The following is a 24,538-nucleotide window of genomic DNA, read 5'->3' as shown; positions in this document are numbered from 1 at the left end:
GCCATGATTGGGTATAAAAACAGCTTCCCAAAAAATGCTCAGTCTTTCACAAGAAAGGATGGGGCGAGGTACACCCCTTTGTCCACAACTGCGTGAGCAAATAGTCAAACAGTTTAAGAACAACGTTTCTCAAAGTGCAATGGCATGAAATTTAGGGATTTCAACATCTACGGTCCATAATATCATCAAAAGGTTCAGAGAATCTGGAGACATCTCTCCACGTAAGCGGCATGGCCGGAAACCAACATTGAATGACTGTGACCTTCGATCCCTCAGACGGCACTGTATCAAAAACCAACATCAATCTCTAAAGGATATCACCACATGGACTCAGGAACACTTCAGAAAACCCCTGCCACTAAATACAGTTGGTCGCTACATCTGTAAGTGCAAGTTAAAGCTCTACTATGCAAAGCGAAAGCCATTTATCAACAACACCCAGAAACGCCGCCGGCTTCTCTGGGCCCGTGATCATCTAAGATGGACTCATACAAAGCGGAAAAGTGTTCTGTGGTCTGACGAGTCCACATTTCAAATTGTTTTGGGAAATATTCGACATCCTGTCATCCGGACCAAAGGGGAAGCGAACCATCCAGACTGTTATCGACGCAAAGTTCAAAAGCCAGCATGTGTGATGGTATGGGGGTGCATTAGTGCCCAAGACATGGGTAACTTACACATCTGTGAAGGCACCATTAATGCTGAAATTTACATACAGGTTTTGGAACAACATATGCTGCCATCTAAGCGCCGTCTTTTTCATGGACGCCCCTGCTTATTTCAGCAAGACAATGCCAAGCCACATTCAGCACGTGTTACAACAGCGTGGCTTCGTAAAAAAAGAGTGCGAGTACGTTCTTGGCTCGCCTGCAGTCCAGACCTGTCCCCCATTGAAAATGTGTGGCGCATTATGAAGCGTAAAATACGACAGCAGAGAACCCGGACTGTTGAACGACTGAAGCTCTACATAAAACAAGAATGGGAAAGAATTCCACTTTCAAAGCTTCAACAATTAGTTTCCTCAGTTCCCAATCGTTTATTGAGTGTTGTTAAAAGAAAAGGCCATGTAACACAGTGGTGAACATGCCCTTTCCCAACTACTTTGGCACGTGTTGCAGCCATGAAATTCTAAGTTCATTATTATTTGCAAAAAAAAATTAAGTTTATGAGTTTGAACATTAGATATCTTGTCTTTGTAGTGCATTCAATTGAATATGGGTTGAAAAGGATTTGCAAATCATTGTATTCCGTTTATATTTCCCAACTCATATGGAAACGGGGTTTGTACTTTGTTTTAGCGATCAAGAACATTTCAGTTGTTTTTATCCTTCTTTGTGGGGACATTGTTGATTGTCATGTCATGTTCGGATGCAGTCTTTGCTCCACAGTAAGTCTTTGCTGTCGTCCAGCATTCTGTTTTTGTTTACTTTGTAGCCAGTTAATTTTTAGGTTTGTTCTACATAGCCTTCCCTAAGCTTCAATGCCTTTTCTTAGGGGCACTCACCTTTTGTTTATTTTTGGTTTAAGCATTAGACACTTTTTTTACCTGCGCACTGACACCCGCTGTTTCCGACATCTACAAAGCAATTAGCTACCGGCTGCCACCTACTGATATGGAAGAGTATTACACGGTTACTCTGCCGAGCTCTAGACAGCACCGACACGAATCAACAACACATCATTTACAGACTATAAGTACTAGTTTGCAAAAAAAAATTTTTAACCCAAATAGCACAATAGTGAAAAACACTGCTTTAATGAGAGGCCAATTTGTCGACGCCACGAAATGTCATCTTCAACCATCAGGGACACGCACCTTCTCGTCAATGTAGGTAAATTAAAACCTCTCAAGGACTACGCGCAAGTAAATATAGTATCTTAACCCAGAATCCACGCGGGCTCATTAAAATAGTCAAGGACAGCCATCATTGGGGGACCTCAGTAACCGTCTCTCACCCGGAAGCCAGTCCGAGGGGACGTCTTTGCTTAAAGAGGCAACACGGGAGGACACTTTGAAAGTCTGCCGCACTGGGAATTGAACTACAACCCTTTTACTTCCGGCTCAAAAAAGCCCGAGCGTGAAACGTTAACTTCCAGCGGTGGAAAAAAAAAAACTGCCGTGATTTGGCCACAGTTTAAGGGCTCTGTTCCGCGCGAGACTGCGCCGACCAACAGCCGCGTGGGTGGCGAATAAAATGTGACACTTTTCATCTTAATAAGTCAGAATGTGGCGACGACACGGCGACATAATTCTGCCTTTGACAAGGTGACAACACAAAGCTGCATGCAGGCCCGGAGAAGATGGAACTGATTATTTATGGACACCCACAAAACCAAATGGTTGGAAGGTCTGCAACCATTTATCATCTGGAATATAGAAAATTGGTATTTATTACAATTTGAAGTGGGGTTTTTTTAGTGTTTGTTTTTGGATTCCGGGTCGCACAGCACAAGTTTGAGTTATGTTTTTTCTGTGAGTCTATAGGTATTCTGAAAATATTTATTTACATACCTTAATTGTTTCCAAACGGTGTCTGTAACGTGGCAGTAAAACGGCTGATCAAACAAAACAGAAGTCATAATCATAGACCCACTGGCTGCCGAAGCTAGCTCTCTAATCAGCTAAACAATACAAAAAGAATGCCATTGTAAGTTAATAATACTAACACAGACACTTGTAAATGTTTTAGCACATTAGCTAATGCTAACGATGATTGATTACATTTGATAGCACGTACAAATATGCATGAAAACACTCCTACAGACATCACACATGGGACGGTTTAGTAAGTAAGAATTGTTTTAGTTATATTGTAAAACTTACAAACGTTGCTTGGAGTGTTGAAAGAAGAATCCATACGAGTAGACCCGCTATGGACGGCTAGAAGACCGGACGGCAACTGTACATCCAATAGGTTTTTAAAAAAAACAAAAAACAGAAGAGCAAAAAATAACACCTTTTTCAGTGTGGTTGCTTGTTTTTGTTTGTTTGTTTTTGGATTTCGGGTCGCACAGCCCAAGTTTGAGTTGAGTATTTTCTGTGAGTCTATAAGTATTCTGTAAATATTTGTTTACATACCTTAATTGTTTCCAAACGGTGTCTAACGCGGCAGTAAAACGGCTGATCAAACAAAACAGAAGTCATCTTCATGGACCCACTAGCTGCCGAAGCTAGCTCTCTAATCAGCTAAACAATACAAAAAGAATGCCATTGTAAGTTAATAATACTAACACAGACACTTGTAAATGGTTTAGCACATTAGCTAATGCTAACGATGATTGATTACATTTGATAGCACGTACAAATATGCATGAAAACACTCCTACAGACATTACACATGGTACGGTTTAGTAAGTAAGAATTGTTTTAGTTATATTGTAAAACTTACAAACGTTGCTTGGAGTGTTGAAAGAAGAATCCATACGAGTAGAAACGCTATGGACAGCTAGAAGAATAATAAATACATTTTAATTTAATTCTTCATTTTAGCTTCTGTTTTTTTGACGAAGAATATTTGTGAAATATTTCTTCAAACTTATTATGATTAAAATTCAAAAAAATTATTCTGGCAAATCTAGAAAATCTGTAGAATCAAATATAAATCTTATTTCAAAGTCTTTTGAATTTCTTTTGAAATTTTTGTTCTGGAAAACCTAGAAGAAATAATGATTAGTCTTTGTTAGAAATATAGCTTGGTCCAATTTGTTATATATTCTAACAAAGTGCAGATTGGATTTTAACCTATTTAAAACATGTCATCAAAATTCTAAAATTAATCTTAATCAGGAAAAATATTTGTTTACATACCTTAATTGTTTCCAAACGCTGTCTGTAACGCGGCAGTAAAACGGCTGATCAAACAAAACAGAAGTCATCGTCATGGACCCGCTAGCTACCGAAGCTAGCTCTCTAATCAGCTAAACAATACAAAAAGAATGCCATTGTAAGTAATTAATACTAACACAGGCACTCGTAAAGGTGTTAGCACATTAGCTAATGCTAACGACGCTAGCTTGATTACATTACGATAGCATGTACAAATATGCATGAAGACACTTCTACAGACATCACACATGGGACGGTTTAGTAAGTAAGAACTGTTTTAGCTATATTGTAAAACTTACAAACTGTCATGTCTGTGTAATCATGTTTTGTTTTAAGTCATGTTTTGTTTAGTTTCTGGCTTTTCACTCCCTTGTCTTGTTTGCATGATTACCCATTAGTTTCACCTGTTCCACGTTTGGACTCATTGTGCACTCTTGTTTGTCACCATAGCAACCATTAGTTTTCACCTGTCACGTCACGCACCTGTTTCACGTTTTGAGTCACGCACCTGTTTTCGTTAATCATGTCTGTGTTATTTAAGCTTTTCATTTTCTGTTGTTCGTCCTGACGACATCCCCGTATTCATACTCATGTCACACTCTGTCCACCTCTGCGCACTTCATGTCCATGCCAAGTAAGTGTTGTTTATTATTGCCAGAGTTAGTGTTTTTTGTTGTTCATAGTTTTTTGCCCCCGTGCAAGTCTTTTGTTTTCGTTAGTCAAGTTTGTACATCCGGCTTGAGCGCGCCTTTTGTTCCTTTGTTAGTGTAAAATAAATAATGTCTTCACCTTCACGCCATGTCTGGTCCAAATGTTCATTTGCACCTCGGGAGAACAAACCAAGCCAAAGTCCAAGTCATGACACAAACGTTGCTTGGAGTGTTGAAAGAAGAATCAAAATCAAAATCCTAAAATTAATCTTAATCAGGAAAAAATTAATGATTTTCCATAAATTATTTTTTTAATTTTTCAAAAAGATTCGAATTAGCTAGTTTTTCTCTTCTTTTTTTTGGTTGAATTTTGAATTTTAAAGAGTCGAAATTTAAGATAAACAATGTTTCAAAATTTAATTTAATTTTTTTTTTTCGTGTTTTCTCCTCTTTTAAACCGTTCAATTAAGTGTTTTTTTCATCATTTATTCTCTACAAAAAACCTTCCGTAAAAGATAAATATCATTAATTATTAATAATAACATAGAGTTAAAGGTAAATTGAGCAAATTGGCTATTTCTGGCAATTTATTTAAGTGTGTATCAAACTGGTAGCCCTTCGCATTAATCAGTACCCAAGAAGTAGCTCTTGGTTTCAAAAAGGTTGGGGGCCCCTGATCTACATCAACAATATGATTTATCTGAGTGGCTGGACAGGACAGAATAAATAAAATCAAAAATAAATAAATAAATAAAATAAAAAGTATTTACACCCCTAATATGTAGTATTATTATATTATGCTGTCGTCCTTGAGCATGATGACGTTTCACGCACAACGCATCAGATATACGCCAACAAAAATAGGCCTGCACAAGCTCGTGAAAATGAGTAAAAAAAAACAACAAAAGTCTTTGGAGAGCTTTTTTTTTTTGCTAATGGAAAAAGGCCAGGGGCTGCCGCTCATTCAGCGTTATGGCGAGTTGTCTTTTCCAAAATAATGCCTACTATGAACGGCACCCTGGGGGCCAAAAAAAAAAAAAAGGTTGGGGACCCCTGGTGTAGAATATGTTTAATAAACATAAGGGTGAGGAGCGGACAATGCAGGATCAGGAACTGCACTTTTTGGGGATTTTTGCCTATCATTCACAATCCTTGGTTTGTTTTTGCATTCTAATGTGTAATAATAATATGCTCCTTCTTGGTGGCTTGCAATGCAGATAATGGGAGTAATCAACTCTACCTTTAAATCAGTGGTCCCCAACCTTTTTGTAGCTGCGGACCGGTCAACGCTTGAACATTTGTGAAAAATTAAAAAATTAAAAAATTAAAAAGAAATAAAAATAAAAAATAAAAATTAGAACATTTTTATTTACCATAAAATTGGGGGATTTTATGGTATTTTTTTGTTTTGTTTTGGGGTTTTTTGTCATAAAGAAATACAATCATGTGTGCTTACGGACTGTATCCCTGCGGACTGTATTGATCTATATTGATATATAATGTATATATTGTGTTTTTTATGTTGATTTAATAAAAATAAAAAATAATTTAAAAAAAAGTATATTTTTTTATTTCTTGTGCGGCCCGGTACCGGTCCGCGGCCCGGTGGTTGGGGACCACTGCTCTAAATCATTCTAAAAATGCATCCAAAAAAAAAAAGGCCACTTTACAATTCATCTTGTGATCTGAATATCAACCAAGTGTTAACAATATTACCTGGATAGTAGAAAGCTGTGTACATAAACCCAGAAGTTTCTCACACTATTATGCTAGATCCACTATGGACTGGACTCTCACTATTATGTTAGATCCACTATGGACTGGACTCTCACTATTATGTTAGATCCACTATGGACTGGACTCTCATTATTATGTTGGATCCACTATGGACTGGACTCTCACAATATTATGTTAGATCCACTATGGACTGGACTCTCACACTATTATGTTAGATCCACTATGGACTGGACTCTCACTATTATGTTAGATCCACTATGGACTGGACTCTCACTATTATGTTGGATCCACTATGGACTGGACTCTCACTATTATGTTGGATCCACTATGGACTGGACTCTCACTATTATGTTAGATCCACTATGGACTAGACTCTCACAATATTATGTTAGATCCACTATGGACTGGACTCTCACAATATTATGTTAGATCCACTATGGACTGGACTCTCACTATTGTGTTAGATCCACTATGGACTGGACTCTCACAATATTATGTTAGATCCACTATGGACTGGACTCTCACACTATTATGTTAGATCCACTATGGACTGGACTCTCACTATTATGTTAGATCCACTATGGACTGGACTCTCACTATTATGTTAGATCCACTATGGACTGGACTCTCACTATTGTGTTAGATCCACTATGGACTGGACTCTCACTATTATGTTGGATCCACTATGGACTGGACTCTCACTATTATGTTAGATCCACTATGGACTGGACTCTCACAATATTATGTTAGATCCACTATGGACTGGACTCTCACTATTATGTTAGATCCACTATGGACTGGACTCTCACAATATTATGTTAGATCCACTATGGACTGGACTCTTACACTATTATGTTAGATCCACTATGGACTGGACTCTCACTATTATGTTAGATCCACTATGGACTGGACTCTCATTATTATGTTGGATCCACTATGGACTGGACTCTCACTATTATGTTAGATCCACTATGGACTGGACTCTCACTATTATGTTAGATCCACTATGGACGGGACTCTCACTATTATGTTAGATCCACTATGGACTGGACTCTCACACTATTATGTTAGATCCACTATGGACTGGACTCTCACTATTATGTTAGATCCACTATGGACTGGACTCTCACTATTATGTTGGATCCACTATGGACTGGACTCTCACTATTATGTTAGATCCACTATGGACTGGACTCTCACACTATTATGTTAGATCCACTATGGACTGGACTCTCACTATTATGTTAGATCCACTATGGACTGGACTCTCACACTATTATGTTAGATCCACTATGGACTGAACTCTCACTATTATGTTAGATCCACTATGGACTGGACTCTCACAATATTATGTTAGATCCACTATGGACTGGACTCTCACAATATTATGTTAGATCCACTATGGACTGGACTCTCACAATTATGTTAGATCCACTATGGACTGGACTCTCACACTATTATGTTAGATCCACTATGGACTGGACTCTCACACTATTATGTTAGATCCACTATGGACTGGACTCTCACTTTTATGTTAGATCCACTATGGACTGGACTCTCACTATTATGTTAGATCCACTATGGACTGGACTCTCACTATTATGTTGGATCCACTATGGACTGGACTCTCACAATATTATGTTAGATCCACTATGGACTGGACTCTCACAATATTATGTTAGATCCACTATGGACTGGACTCTCACTATTATGTTAGATCAACTATGGACTGGACTCTCACAATATTATGTTAGATCCACTATGGACTGGACTCTCACAATATTATGTTAGATCCACTATGGACTGGACTCTCACTATTATGTTAGATCCACTATGGACTGGACTCTCACACTATTATGTTAGATCCACTATGGACTGGACTCTCACTATTATGTTAGATCCACTATGGACTGGACTCTCACAATATTATGTTAGATCCACTATGGACTGGACTCTCACTATTATGTTAGATCCACTATGGACTGGACTCTCACAATATTATGTTACATCCACTATGGACTGGACTCTCACTATTATGTTAGATCCACTATGGACTGGACTCTCACAATATTATGTTACATCCACTATGGACTGGACTCTCACTATTATGCTAGATCCACTATGGACTGGACTCTCACAATATTATGTTAGATCCACTATGGACTGGACTCTCACAATATTATGCTAAATCCAGTCGACGTCCATTGCACCGGTCGCCCAGGAGGGGGGGTCCCCACATCTGCGGTCCCCTCCAAGGTTTCTCATTGTCCCATTGGGTTGAGTTTTTCCTTGCCCTGATGTGTGCAGCCCTTTGAGACACTCGTGATTTAGGGCTATATAAGTAGACATTGATTGATTGATTGATTGATTGAAGTGGGTCAACTCTGACATCCACGCGATTCGATTTTCGATTCTTGGGGGTAACAATTCGATTCAGAATCGATTCTCGATTCAAAATCAATAGTTTTTTTTTTAACAACATTGGGCGTCAGTTCTATGATTGACTACATTCCTCCATAAAATAGATAAACAGCTATTATACATTTTTATCTTACTTAAAAGGAAACTGGATTTGTTTCATAAAATTCTACCCAAACATTTAATAAAGTCAAATACAAATAAGGCAACAAGAGAAGTATACTTTCTAAAGTAAATCTGGCTGGACAGGACAGATTACAAAAAAAATATTAAAAAATAATTTAAAAAAATAATTAAAAAAAATAATTTAAAAAAATAATTTAAAAAAATTAAAAATTAAAAATCCATCCATCCATCCATTTCTACCGATTGTCCCTTGCGGGGTTGCGGGGGGTGTTGAAAAAAAATTTGATTTTTTAAAATGTTGTTGAATTGATTAGGAAATGTTACAAATAAAATAAAAAACGCAATTAATTTATTATGATTGTTACTACATTACATATATACTTACAAAATGTAAGTATATATGTTCCAATTACCTCCATTTTTAGCTGGCTTTTTCTAACTTTTACAAAACCCAAAACCAGTGAAGTTCACACATTGTGTAATTCATAAATAAAAACAGAATACAATGATTTGCAAATCCTTTTCAACTTATATTCAATTGAATAGACTGCAAATACAACATATTTAATGTTCCAACTGTGTTACATGGCCTTTCCTTTTAACAACACTCAGTAAACGTTTGGGAACTGAGGAGACACATTTTTGAAGCTTCTCAGGTGGAATTCTTTCCCATTCTTGCTTGATGTACAGCTTAAGTCGTTCAACAGTCCGGGGGTCTCCGTTGTGGTATTTTAGGCTTCATAATGCGCCACACATTTTCAATGGGAGACAGGTCTGGACTACAGGCAGGCCAGTCTAGTACCCGCACTCTTTTACTGTGAAGCCACGTCGATGTAACACGTGGCTTGGCATTGTCTTGCTGAAATAAGCAGGGGCGTCTATGATAACGTTGTTTGGATGGCAACACATGTTGCTCCAAAACCTGTATGTACCCTTCAGAAATTAATGGTGCCTTCACAGATGTGTAAGTTACCCATGTCTTGGGCACTAATACACCCCCATACCATCACAGATGCTGGCTTTTCAACTTTGCGCCTAGAACAACCCGAATTATTCTTTTCCTCTTTGTTCCGGAGGACACGACGTCCACAGTTTCCTAAAACAATTTGAAATGTGGACTCGTCAGACGACAGAACACTTTTCCACTTTGCATCAGTCCATCTTAGATGAGCTCGGGCCAAGCGAAGCCGCCGGCGTTTCTGGGTGTTGTTGATAAATGGCTTTGGCTTTGCATAGTAGAGTTTTAACTTGCACTTACAGATGTAGCGACCGACTGTAGTTACTGACAGTGGGTTTCTGAAGTGTTCCTGAGCCCATGTGGTGATATCCTTTACACACCGATGTCGCTTTTTGATGCAATACCGCCTGAGTGATCGAAGGCAGTGATTTTTCCAGATTCTCCGAACCTTTTGATGATATTACAGACCGTAGATAGTGAAATCCCTAAATTCCTTGCAATAGCTCGTTGATAAATGTTGTTCTTAAACTGTTTGCTCACGCCATTTGTTCACAAAGTGGCGACCCTCGCTCCGTCCTTGTTTGTGAACGACTGAGCATTTCACGGAAGCTGCTTTTACACCCAATCATGGCACCCACCTGTTCCTACTTAGCCTGTTCACCTGTGGGATGCTCCAAATAAGTGTTTGAGGCGCATTCCTCAACTTTCTCAGTCCTTTTTGCCACTTGTGCCAGCTCTTTCGAAACACGTTGCAGGCATTCCAAACGAGCTAATATTTGCAAAAAAGTTTTCCAGTTTGGACATTAATTGAATATATGTTGAAAAGGATTCGCAAATCATTGTATTTTGTTTCTATTTACCATTTACACAACTAGTTTTGGGTTTTGTATGTGCGAGCTGGAACGTAACTGTCATGTCTGTGTAATCATGTTTTGTCTTAGTCATGTTTTGTTTAGTTTTTGGACTCTTTAGTTTCTGGCTTTTCACTCCCTTGTCTTGTTTCCATGATTACCCATTAGTTTCACCTGTTCCACGTTTGGACTCATTGTGCTCTCTTGTTTGTCACCATAGCAACCCATTAGTTTTCACCTGTCACGTCACGCACCAGTTTCACGTTTTGAGTCACGCACCTGTTTTCGTTAATCATGTCTGTAGTATTTAAGTTCATTGTTTTCAGTTTGTCTTTCTGGTGACATCCCCACATTTATGCTCTGCACATTTCTGACTCTTTTTTCATGTCCATCGTTCACGCTGCTCCTTTTTGTCCATGCCAAGTAAGTTTTGTTTATTATTGCCACAGTTAGTGTTTTTTTGTTGTTCATAGTTTTTGCCTTTGTGCAAGTGTTTGGTTTCATAGTTTATTCTCCGCCATTGTGCGCGCCTTTTGTTTACTTCCTTGTTTTGTATTTATAGTGTTTAAATAAAAATGTACCTTCATTCCCGTCTTGCCCGAGCCAACTTTCCGTTGCCTTCGAGAAAAACTAAACCCCAGGACCCAGTCATGACAGTAACGAGCAAGGGTTGTGAATGATAGTCAAAACTCTCGACCAAAAAGTGCAGTTCCCCTTCCAAGTGAGCACGGCGCAGACTCTGAATGGACTGGCTTGGTCGGAAGCTTGCAATCGCTCCTCGCCCGGCGAGATTTGGATTGAGCCCCGATGCTCACGCAGGGTAAGCCCGTCTTAACTCCGCATACGCTCTTATTAATAATTCACTTCTGGCTCTGCCTGGCTTACATTCATCATCACGCCTCAACATGGCAAGAAAAAAATAATCAAAACATGTTTCACCAATTCCTCCAATGGGAACCCCTTTTTTTTTTTTTTTCCCCCGCCAACGCATATTTAATGTCTCTCTAATCCTCCGCACCTTTTTCACGTAATTACATGACGCTGCCTTGGCGTACGTCCTATGAAGACGTTTGCTCGCATGCTTCCTGTCAACAAGGAGAGAGAATAAAAGCCCGGTGACGCAACCTTCCAACCAGTGACGTGCGGTGAGGTTCATGACTGGTGAGGCACTGACTTCATCACAGTCAGATTTACAAACATATGAACCCTAAAGAGTATCTTATTCACCATTTGATTGGCAGCAGTTAACGGGTTATGTTTAAAAGCTCATACCAGCATTCTTCCCTGCTTGGCACTCAGCATCAAGGCTTGGAATTGGGGGTTAAATCACCAAAAATGATTCCCGGGCGCGGCGCCGCTGCTGCCCACTGCTCCCCTCACCTCCCAGGGGGTGATCAAGGGGATGGGTCAAATGCAAAGGACAAATTTCATTACACCTAGTGTGTGTGTGACAATCATTGCTACTTTAACTTAACTTTAACTTTACACATACAAACTGTAGCACACAAAAAAGCACATTTAATAAAAAAAATTTGGTCTTACCTTTACTTATAAATGAAGTCCATTCGCCGCTGTTGTGCTGGATTAATGAACCCCCTGACGGGAGTGTTATATCAACTAAAGCCCTCACTTAAACTTTCCACGTGCAAGATTGAATCTATTTAAAAAAGTGTAACCGAGGGTTTATAAATGTCGCCTATACTGTATGAAACTACAAAATAACAAACACGGAGGCTCCAGTTTACACGAGGACCACTTTATTTACCTTCTTTCAAAAACCTCCGTTCCACTACAACATGTCATCACTTCCGCTCTTGGCGCCTTCAAAATAAGAGCTCAAGGCATATACTGTATAACGGCGCATAACAGGAACTTAACATCACAAATAGGAAAGCCCATAAAAATAGGTTACAAAAGTTATTTAATAAGAAGCCAAAAAGTGCAAAAACAATAATGTTCGTGTTGGAGGAGTTGTGAATTAGATACACTTGCAGTCTGCAGGTGTACCTAATGTTGTGGCCCTGCAGTCATTCACAACTCCTCCAACACGAACATTATTGTTTTTGCACTTTGTGGCTTCTTATGAAATAACTTTTTTAAATAGATTCAATCTTGCACGTGGAAAGTTTAAGTGTGGGCTTTAGTTGATATAACAATTCTACGGCGGGGGTGCAGGAGGCGGGGCTACTGGAGCCTCAGCCAGTGCGTCTTTTGCAGCCGTTTTATGATCGCTCAGCACAAGAAATACGTTACACACATACAGTTGTTGACAAAATACACTGTACTTTATATACCTCAGCTAACTAAACTATGGAAATGTATAATATAGTTCATATAGCAATACAGTCTCACTGCACAGCAGGCCAGCAGTTAGCCGAGTCCGTCCATGTTGAGGCACTGAGTGACGTGCCTCGACTGGCTGCTGATCACCGCACAACGGCAAATGTGAAAATTCAGCGATTTTGAATACAAATAATCTAAAACTGGTGAAGTTAAATGGAAAATAACTTTATAGTATAATCACTGCATACATATAACAATTTAATTAATTTTTTTTCTTTTTACATTTTTTTTCTTTCCATGATGGCAGGTGAGGCCTTGCCTCACCTGCCTCTAGTGACTGCACGTCACTGCTTCCAACCAATCTCCTTCTATTCAATCAGCCTGAGAAAATTATGCCTATAATAATAATTATTAAAAAAAAAAAAAAGTGCCACCTCATAGAACACACGTCGTGTCCCGCGAAAGAAACCGCCATTGTCAGCACAGGAAAGTTGGGCCCAAAGGAGAAAATAAAGTTTTCTCCTCTCTAAAGATACGCATCTGCCATGTCAGAGGGGGCGCCGCTGCCAAGGAACAAAATGGCGATGTTATCGGCGCTATATTACAGACGCCGTGAAGGACTTTGAGCAAGTATTTTAAGTCACAATGGCAAAAATTAAATATGCGCATGGCATTATATTCACAGATATTAGACGTTTCATCACTCAGGGGGGCTTTCTTCTTTCTCATTGCATGATGATGATTTAAGAGCGTCTATTTCGGGCTCACACACACTTACACATACATATATATATATATATATATATATATATATATATATATATATATATATATATATATATATATATATATATATATATATAAACACACACACACACACACACACACACAAGGAAAGAAAAGAGATTTAAAGGTCTGTTTGTATGTTTCTGTATAGGCAGGGGAAAAAAACAGACAAGGGATTATACATCAATAGCCTGGGAGAGAGTAGACCTCAGTTACACACACACACACACGTACAACACACACACACACCGGCAGTGTGCTTACACAGTGCTACACTGCCATCTAGTGGATGAGTTGCCTGCTGTACCAGTAGGGAAAGACGAGCACGAGATACTTTGATTATTGCAGGGAAATGACTATAACAGGTATTGGCATTGGCGTTGTTAGGCCTATTTTAGGGGGGCTCAAGCCCCCCTAAAATATTCTTAAACCCCCCTAAATAATTTGGGGGTTTTTTGGGGGTTTTTTTACAAATAAATGCCGACATATTCATTATAAAGTGGCCCAAATATGAGTTTAAATAAATAATCATATAACCTGTTATTATTCACTCAGTTTCCCCTCACTTCGTAGCGTAAGGTAGAGAGCCTCTTTCGTGCGTGGGTATCCAATCCGTTCCACTTGTTCATATAGAAAATGCCCACATCACTCAAATTCCTGCCCACATTTTCTCTGCGACCTTGCTTGCGGTCCTGCAGGTGTACGAAGCACATTATCTTCCTTTACAATGATGCACAAAACCTTGTGTGTGCAATTGTAAATCATTTATTTTTTAAGTTTTGTGTTTCTTGAAGAATCTATATAAAGTAATATACATAAGCCTATTGTTAAAATAATGGAAAAAAAACCATCATTAAATATATTTGTTTTATTGTATTGTTACATTAATAGCTGTTTTATTATTATAGGATGGCTTGTTAAACATTTCATAGGATTTTCAGAGGGAGGAAAAACCAAGACATTTAATATAAAATGTAAAATGAATAAATACATAAAAAGAAAAAGAAAACATATGGTTAAAAGCCATCGTCCCGGGGAGCATTTCATTTCGTCCCGTGCATTTTAAAAAAATAATAATAATAACAATGAATAATTTCTAAGTCTTTGTTAGCCGTTTGTGAAGTTTTGTGCTCGTGCGCAGGGGCGTCACTAGCTTTTAAGGACAGGGGGGGCTTAGCCCCCAGGAGATGCACAGGACGCGAGCGAACGTAGCGCACGAGCACAAAACTTCACAAACGGCTAACAAAGACTTAGAAATGATTCATTGTTATTAATATGATTTAAAAAATGCACTGGACGAAATGAAATGCTCCCCGGGACAATGTCTTTTAACCATTTTTTTTCTTTTTCTTTTAATGTATTTATTAATTTGACATGTTATATTAAATGTCTTGGTTTTTGCTCCCTCTGAAAATCCTATGAAATGTTTAACAAGCGATTCTATAACAATACAACAGCTATTAATGTAACAATACAATAAAACAAATATATTTAATGTTTTTTTTCATTGTTTTAACATTAGACTAATGTATATTACTTTATATAGATTCTACAAGAGTGATGTGGGCATTTTCTATATGAACAAGTCCAAGGACCGCAGGCAAGGTCGCAGAGAAAATGCGGACTGGATTTTGAGGGATGTGGGCATTTTCTATATGAAGAAGTGGAATGGATTGGATACCGACACACTAAAGGGGCTCTCTCCCTTAAAGTACCAATGATTGTCACACACACACACTAGGTGTGGTGAAATGTGTCCTCTGCATTTGACCCATCCCCTTGTTCACCCCCTGAGAGGTGAGGGGAGCAGTGGGCAGCAGCGGTGCCGCGCCCAGGAATAATTTTTGGTGATTTACGCTATGAAGTGAGGGGAAACTGAGTGAATAATGACAGGTTATATGATTAATTTATTTAAACTCATATTCGGGCCACTTTATAATGAATATGTCGGCATGTATTTGTTAAAAAAATATATATATATACTTTATAAATAAAGTTGATTTGATTTGATTTGATATATATATATATATATATATAACACCAAATTATTTAGGGGGGCTTAAGAACATTTTAGGGGGGCTTGAGCCCCCCTAAAATAGGCCTAACAACGCCAATGCTCGTGCGTAACATTCGCTCGCATCCTGTGCATCTCCTGGGGGCAAAGCCCCCCCTGTCCTTAAAAGCTAGTGACGCCCCTGGGTATTGGGTCTCCCTAAGACAGGGGTCGGCAACCCAAAATGTTGAAAGAGTCATACTGGACCAAAAATACAAAAACAAATCTGTCTGGAGCCGCAAAAAATTAAAAGCCATATTACATACAGATAGTGTGTCATGAGATATACATTTAATTAAGAGGACTTAAAGGAAACTACATGAGCTCAAATATAGCTACAAATGAGGCATAATGATGCAATATGTACTTATGGCTAGCCTAAATAGCATGTTAGCATCGATTAGCTTGCAGTCATGCAAATCAAATCAAATCAACTTTATTTATAAAGCAGTGACCAAATATGCCCGATTAGCACTCCAGACAAGTCAATAACATCAACAAAACTCACCTTTGCGCATTCATGCACAACGTTAAAGGTTTGGTGGACAAAATGAGACGGAAAAAGAAGTGGCATAAAACACGTCCGAGAAAGTCGGAGAAAGTTATACATGTAAACAAACTACGGTGAATTCAAGGACCGCCAAATTTAGTAGGACAAAACGGCGCTCGCCAAATACTCGAATCAGTGAAGCATGTTTAATACAAACAGTGTGCTTTATAACAATTAGGGAGGTTTGTGTTATGTTTGTCCTCCTATAGCAGGGGTCGGCAACCCGCGGCTCTAGAGCCGCCTGTGGCTCTCCGGAGCTTTTTCAAAAATGTATTAAAAATGGAAAAAGTTGAGGGAAAAAAATACATATTTTTTGTTTTAATATGGTTTCTGTAGGAGGACAAACATGACACAAGCCTCCCTAATTGTTACAAAGCACACTGTTTGTATTAAACATGCTTCACTGATTCAAGTATTTGGCGAGCGCCGTTTTGTCCTACTAATTTTGGCGGTCCTTGAACTCACCTTAGTTTGTTTACATGTGTATCTTTCTGCGACTTTCTAGGACGTGTTTTATGCCACTTCTTTTTCTGTCTCATGTTGTCCACCAAACTTTTAACGTTGTGCATGAATCCACAAAGGTGAGTTTTGTTGATGTTATTGACTTGTGTGGAGTGCTAATCAGACATATTTGGTCACTGCATAACTGCGAGCTAATCGATGCTAACATGCTATTTAGACTAGCTATATGTACGTATTGCATAATTATGCCTCATTTGTAGCTATATTTGAGGTCATTTAGTTTCCTTTAAGTCCTCTTAATTCAATTTATATCTCATGACACACTATCTGTATGTAATATGGCTTTTAATTTTTTGCGGCTCCAGACAGATTTGTTTTTGTATTTTTGGTCCAATAAGGCTCTTTCAACATTCTGGGTTGCCGACCCCTGTCCTATAGAAACCATATTAAAACAATAAAATATATTTTCCCCCCTCCCTCATCTTTTTCCATTTTTCATACATTTTTTAAAAAGCTCCAGAGAGCCACTAGGGCGGCGCTAAAGAGCCGCATGCGGCTCTAGAGCCGCGGGTTGCCGACCCCTGCCCTAAGAGAACTTTTTTTTGTAAGTCCATTCAAACAAAATAAAAAATAAAACAATAATAATAAATCATTAAATACAAATAACAAATAAATTCAACAAAAATATTGACAATGAACCTTATTAAGTGAGAATGTTATCACTACAGTGTATTTTACCGTGTTACACATCCATTGTCCAGACTGCTTTGTCCTAATCAGGGCAAGCTGGAGCCTATCCCAGCTAAATGGGAGTGTTCCAGGCAGGGTACACCCTAAAAAGGTATCAATATGGCAATACGATTTTCCCTATATCCATACTTGCCAACCTTAAGACCTCCGATTTCGGGAGGTGGGGGGTGGGGGCGTGGTCGGGGGTGAGGCGGGGCGTGGTTGGGGGCGTGGTTAAAAGGGGAGGAGTATATTGACAGCTAGAATTCACCAAGTCAAGTATTTCATATATATATATATATATATATATATATATATATATATATATATATATATATATATATATATAGATATCTACATCCTGAAAATATGCAAACAAAACTGTGTTTAGATAATTGATACTTCAAACTTGCATAAATAAATATTAAGGAATATAACATAACTTGGCTTCTGAGACTTTCAAAATGTAATGAATAAAATGCTAAAGTTGTTGATAAACAAGCAATTATTTTAATAATTAAATATGGTCATTTTAAATGAATTATTATGATCATTTAAAATCAATTATTTCAAATATGTTTATTTTAATGTATAATTCTATGGCTGGATGTAATAAGGAGTCAGGAAAAAATACAAATAAAAATACAATTAATTTGGATGTTTTTAGCAAAATATAGTAAACATGTATTTAGTTGTTTTTTTTTTAAATTAATATATTTATTTTTAGGTAAGACATAATACAATTTATCTCTAGTCTGGATGATTTAGTTCTTGTCACCCTGTTGTCCTCCCATCATGAAAAAAGGCTGTCCTCACTCAGGTCCGCATGGAGCTGGAGGGGGCGTGGCTTCCAGCTCCGGCTGAAAATCGGCAGATTTTCGGGAGAATATTTATCCCGGGAGGTTTTCGGGAGAGGCGCTGAATTTCGGGAGTCTCCCGGAAAATTCGGGAGGGTTGGCAAGTATGCCTATATCTATTTAAAAACATTTTTTTTAATTTTTTTTTATTTCAAGTTTTGGGCCGATTGTAACTAATTTAGTGGTGAGCAAAAATTGGTCAATTTTGTTTTGTTTTTTGACATTTTAAATGGGTCATATTATGATTATTTTTTTTTTCAACATCTAAAAAGGGACATATTATGCACAACCAGCTTTTCTTATCTATTGCTGACGAGGACCGGAGGGAGGAAGCACATTACACCAGTTTTAAAAGTTGCCGCATTGGCTCCCCGTCCGCTTCAGGGTCGATTTTAAAGTTCTATTATTAGTTTTTTTAAATGTCTTGCGCCTTCTTATCTATCCGGCCTGATTTTACCGTATCAACCATCGAATATCCTGAGGTCCTCTGGCACTGGCCTTTTATCTTTTACCGAAGACCAGAAAAAAGACCCACGGCGAGGCGCCATTCAGCCACTATGGCTGAGATAGGCTCCAGCACACACACCCCCGCCACCCCCAAAAGGGACAAGCGGTAGAAAATGGATGGATGGATGGGCCCCCACCTGTGGAATGGCTTACCAGAGAGCCTCAGGACTGCAGACAGTGTTGAACTTAAAAAAAAAAAAGCTAAAGACACATTTTTTTAGTCTGGCTTTTCACTAATCATCGGTCTTTTATTATTTATTGTTTTATTTATTTTTAAATTTTTGCATTTTTTTTGGTTGTGTTTTGTGCCGTGTATATACATACATACATACATACATACATACATACATACATACATACATACGTACATACGTACATGTATGTATGTATGTAAAAAAATTCTACCCAAACATTTAATAAAGTCAAATAAAAATACAAATACATATACAAATACAGATAATTGTTAACTTAGAATTTATTGGCAGCCACACATTGCAAAAAAGTTGTCGCAGGGGCATTTTTACCACTGTGTTACATGGCCTTTCCTTTTAACAACACTCAGTAAACGTTTGAGAACTGAGGAGACACATTTTTGAAGCTTCTCAGGTGGAATTCTTTCCCATTCTTGCTTGATGTACAGCTTAAGTTGTTCAACAGTCCGGGGGTCTCCGTTGTGGTATCTTAGGCTTCATAATGCGCCACATATTTTCAATGGGAGACAGGTCTGGACTACAGGCAGGCCAGTCTAGTACCCGCACTCTTTTACTATGAAGCCACGTTGGCTTGGCATTGTCTTGCTGAAATAAGCAGGGGCGTCCATGATAACGTTGCTTGGATGGCAACATATGTTGCTCCAAAACCTGTATGTACCTTTCAGCATTAATGGCGCCTTCACAGATGTGTAAGTTACCCATGCCTTGGGCACTAATACACCCCCATACCATCACAGATGCTGGCTTTTACACTTTGCACCTATAACAACCCGGATGGTTCTTTTCCTCTTTGTTCCGGAGGACACGACGTCCACAGTTTCCAAAAACAATTTGAAATGTGGACTCGTCAGACCACAGAACACTTTTTCCTCTTTGTATCAGTCCATCTTAGATGAGCTCGGGCCCAGCGAAGCCGGCGGCGTTTCTGGGTGTTGTTGATAAATGGCTTTGGCTTTGCATAGTAGAGTTTTAACTTGCACTTACAGATGTAGCGACCGACTGTAGTTACTGACAGTGGTTTTCTGAAGTGTTCCTAAGCCCATGTGGTGATATCCTTTACACACTGATGTCGCTTTTTGATGCAATACCGCCTGAGGGATCGAAGGCAGTGATTTCTCCAGATTCTCCGAACCTTTGTATGTACATACATACATACATACATACATGTATGTATGTATATACATATATGTATGTATATATATACATACAGTATATACATACATGTACAGTATGTATATATAAATATATATATACATACATGTATGTACAGTCGTGGTCAAAAGTTTACATACACTTGTAAAGAACATAATGTCATGGCTGTCTTGAGTTTCCAATCATTTCTGGAACCCTCGAGTTGCTGCCACGGCCGCTCTATAGATCGAGCCATGCCGTCCCTTATTTTTAAAACACGTCCTCCAAATGAGCCGTTTAAAATTTGCCCAGTTTGTTCATCCATGTATGGTAAATATTTACCCAAAGTGCTTTGCGCGTGTCCGCCATTGCAGTCCGACACTGTAGTCCAGTGTTTTCCAACATTTTTTGAGCCAAGGCACATTTTTTTTAATTTAAAAAAATATCATTAAAAAATGAAACTCAGCAGTCGATATTGACAATAAAAAGTTGTTGTCGCAATTGTTGGATATGACTTTAAAGCATAACCAAGCATGCATCAATATAGCTCTTGTCTCAAAGTAGGTGTACTGTCACCACCTGTCACATCACGCCCTGACTTATTTGGAATTGTATGCTGTTTTCCTGTGTGTAGTGTTTTACTTCTTGTCTTGCGCTCCTATTTTGGTGGCTTTTTCCTCTTTATTTGGTATTTTCCTGTAGCAGTTGCATGTCTTCCTTGACCGCTATTCCCCACACCTGCTGTGTTTTAGCAATCAAGAATATTTCAGTTGTTTTTATCCTTCTTTGCGGGGACATTGTCGATTGTCATGTCATGTTCGGATGTACTTTGTGGACGCCGTCTCTGCTCCGCAGTAAGTCTTTGCTGTCGTCCAGCATTCTGTTTTTGTTTACTTTGTAGCCAATTCGGTTTTAGTTTCGTTCTGCATAGCCTTCCCTAAGCTTCAATGCCTTTTCTTAGGGGCACTCACATTTTGTTTATTCTTTAGCTACCTGCTGCCACCTACTGATATGGAAGAGTATAACGTGGTAAGTCTGCCGATCTCCAGACAGCACGGACACTCAACAACAACACATTATTAGCGCATTATAACTACTAGTTTGCAAAAAATATTTTTAACCCAAATAGGTGAAATTAGATAATCTCCCACGGCACACTAGTGTGCCGCGGGACAGTGGTTGAAAAACACTGCTGTAGTCATTAATCGTGGGGTGCCGAATGTAAAAATTCAGTCACACTATTTCTCACATTCAACTCACTTTTCTCACATTTAGGTTTAAATCAATTGATTAATCTAAATGTTGTATCTAAATATAAATGTTACATCTAAATGTTAAATCTAAATAATCAATATAAATATGTTAAATATCAATGTTAACATTTAAATTCAACATTCAGAATTGACGTTAAGATTTAACCTTTAGGCCCTGTGATGAGGTGGCAACTCGTCCAGGGTGTACCCCGCCTTCGGCGCGAATGTAGCTCAGATAAGCTCCAGACACCCGAGAGGGACAAGCAGTAGAAAATGAATGGGTGGATTTAACATTGAGACTTAACATTTAGATTCAACATTTGGATTTAACATTCACACCCAACGTTTAGATTTAACATTTAGGTTTAATGTTCAGATTTAACATTGATATTTAACAGTTATATTCAACATTTAGATTTAATATTTATATTTAGATATAACATTTATATTTAGATATAACATTTAGAGTCAGCATTTATTTTAAACTTTAATGCGAGAAAGGTGAGTTAAATGTGAGAAATATACCTGGTCAAAAACTGTGACCGAATTTTTACATTTGGCACCCCATAATAATCTTATTGTTGTGGGGCGGACTGGCTCGTACATGCACATGCATCCTCCGCTGTTGCAAAGTAGCGTACAGTTCGAACTTATATCCGTCAGGAGACTCTCTATGGAAGCGCTAAAAAAAGGTGAAGACCCGAAAGGGATAAGCGGTAGAAAGTGGATGGATGGATGGATGGACTCTGTCGAAGTGGAGGCACGTAAATAAGACCCGCCCACAAACATTTTGACCAAAGAACCACCATTACACGTTATGTAGACCACAAGGAAGTGATTTAAAGTTAGAAAAATAATCACAATAAGACCCCTTTAATGCGCCTTACATGCAAAACAGAATACAGTAAGAGTGGGAAGAACTGTAAGGGGGAGCACAAAAATGGAGGGAATCGTATCACGCATTAGATTAGGACACATCAGACTGAATTAAGACTCATGATAGAATCCCTATAAGAGGTGAGTTCAGTGTGACTCACACCGCTCACGTGTATGTGTGTGCGCGGACATACCGCCCATTCCAGCAGTGACGGCCCTCAGCTGTCCGCCTATCTGTCTCTCCTGCTCGGCTGGCGTCCTATCTGGCCCGTACAAATGTGTGTGTCATTATTCACGTGCACCAGAAACGATGACAAAGTCGATACACACACACACACACACACACACACAGATGGATGCACAAAAACACACACACACACACACTCCCAGCTGTCCCCAGCGCCTCTGAGTGTGCTGAGAGGTCAGGATGCTGTCGGATGAGCGGGGGGTTAGTCAGAGGTTTGCCACCAGAAACCAGAGCCCACTCACTGACCGGCCCGCCTCCCCCACGACTCCCCCTAAAGCGAGGGCCGGCAAACTTTCAGTGCAGGCTGTCGAATTTTTGGGAGTGTTCTGACTGAAGAGGAGATATGAACTTGCCGGGGGTCCAAGTCCTGCTGGCTGGGATTCTCTGTGGACTGGCTGGTGAGTGTGTGAAATGTCAGCTCTGTTGTCTGTAAATGCATCAATAATGCCAAAGAACTGCACAGGATACTCGTCCCACTGTATCTCGTTAGCTACGGTAGTGAATCAGTCATGAGTGACAACCAATCGTGACGGCGCGGAATGAATGCAAACAAAAAATGCGTTCGACCACTTAAACCGTGCTCACCCTTTAGAGCACAGCTGTAACTTCCTGCCACTAAACCTGCAGAAAACAGTTCTCAGGTTTCTCTCTGTTTACATTTTGCACTGTTTTCTTACACTTTATGAAAACATTCTAGGTTGCAAAGCAGACAAGATTCGATAGTTAATGCCATATAATAATAATAATAATAATAATATGAGGTATTGTTCAGGATTGAGAGGGAGAATACCAGCGTAAGGTTCCTATAGGTTCCAGCTCACATGGGCACAAAGGGCAATGAATTGGCAGATCAGCTGGCAAAGCAGACACTAACGCTAGAGCAGCACGGAAAAGGTAAAATCATTCATTAAAGGACATCTTATGGAAGAGTGGAAATTACTCTGGGATATGAGTACAACAGGAAGACATGTACCGTATTTTTCGGACTATAAGGCGCACTTGAAATCTTTTCATTTTGTCAAAAATCGACAGGACGCCTTATAACCCTTTGCGCCTAATGTACAAAATAATTCTGGTTGTGCTTACCGACCTCAGAGCTATTCTATTTGGTACATGGTGTTATGATAAGTGTGACCAGTAGATGGCAGTCACACATAAAAGATACTTGTAGACTGCAATATGACGACACCAAAACTTTAAATCTTTCATTGAGAATACAGAACATTACACTAGGCGCTCAAAAATCTGTGAAAATGTTTTAGTACGACTTTGGTAAGCTACTAAGCCGCACCGCTTGATGGATTGTCAGAGCATTACGGCTACCATAGTCAGACGTACTGTGCTTCAACATACGGTATTAAGTATTATGGCATGTCTATAAGGACCCCGAAATGGCACCTGTTAGGAGACATACTATCTGGCGTTTTGTTTTGCAATATTATGCAACTTTTTTTTACCTATTGGTACATGGTGTTATGATAAGTGTGACCAGTAGATGGCAGTCACACATAAAAGATACTTGTAGACTGCAATATGACGACACCAAAACTTTAAATGTTTCATTGAGAATATAGAACATTACACACGGCGCTCAAAAATCTGTGAAAATGTTTTAGTACGACTTTGGTAAGCTACGAAGCCGCACCGCTTGATGGATTGTCGGAGCATTACGGCTACCATAGTCAGACGTACTGTGCTTCAACATACAGTATTAATTATTATGGCATGTCTATAAGGACCCCGAAATGGCACCTGTTAGGAGACATACTATCTGGCGTTTTGTTTTGCAATATTATGCAACTTTTTTTTACCTATTGGTACATGGTGTTATGTTAAGTGTGACCAGTAGATGGCAGCCACACGTAAGAGATACTTGTAGACTGCAATATGACGACACCAAAACTTTAAATCGTTCATTGAGAATACAGAATATTACACTAGGCGCTCAAAAATCTGTGAAAATGTTTTAGTACGACTTTGGTAAGCTACGAAGCCGCACCGCTTGATGGATTGTCAGAGCATTACG

The 24,538-nt window shown here is 38.9% G+C and overlaps 1 protein-coding gene across 1 annotated transcript in view; it reads left to right on the top strand.

Moving 5' to 3' along the window:
* The first annotated feature begins 22,719 nt into the window (after positions 1–22,719).
* Positions 22,720–24,538, top strand: part of LOC133610394 (acetylcholine receptor subunit alpha-like) — a 44,844-nt gene continuing 43,025 nt past the window's right edge. The window contains exon 1 of the mRNA XM_061966608.2: positions 22,720–22,910. Within this exon, the coding sequence (XP_061822592.1) occupies positions 22,856–22,910 (55 nt within the window). The 5' untranslated portion in view covers positions 22,720–22,855. The remainder of the gene's footprint in view (positions 22,911–24,538) is intronic.

This window comes from Nerophis lumbriciformis, linkage group LG02 (genome assembly GCF_033978685.3).
Source record: "Nerophis lumbriciformis linkage group LG02, RoL_Nlum_v2.1, whole genome shotgun sequence".
Classification (NCBI taxonomy): domain Eukaryota; kingdom Metazoa; phylum Chordata; class Actinopteri; order Syngnathiformes; family Syngnathidae; genus Nerophis; species Nerophis lumbriciformis.
The sequence above is the reverse complement of the archived record's forward strand: the minus strand, read 5'-3'. Positions and strand labels throughout refer to the sequence as shown.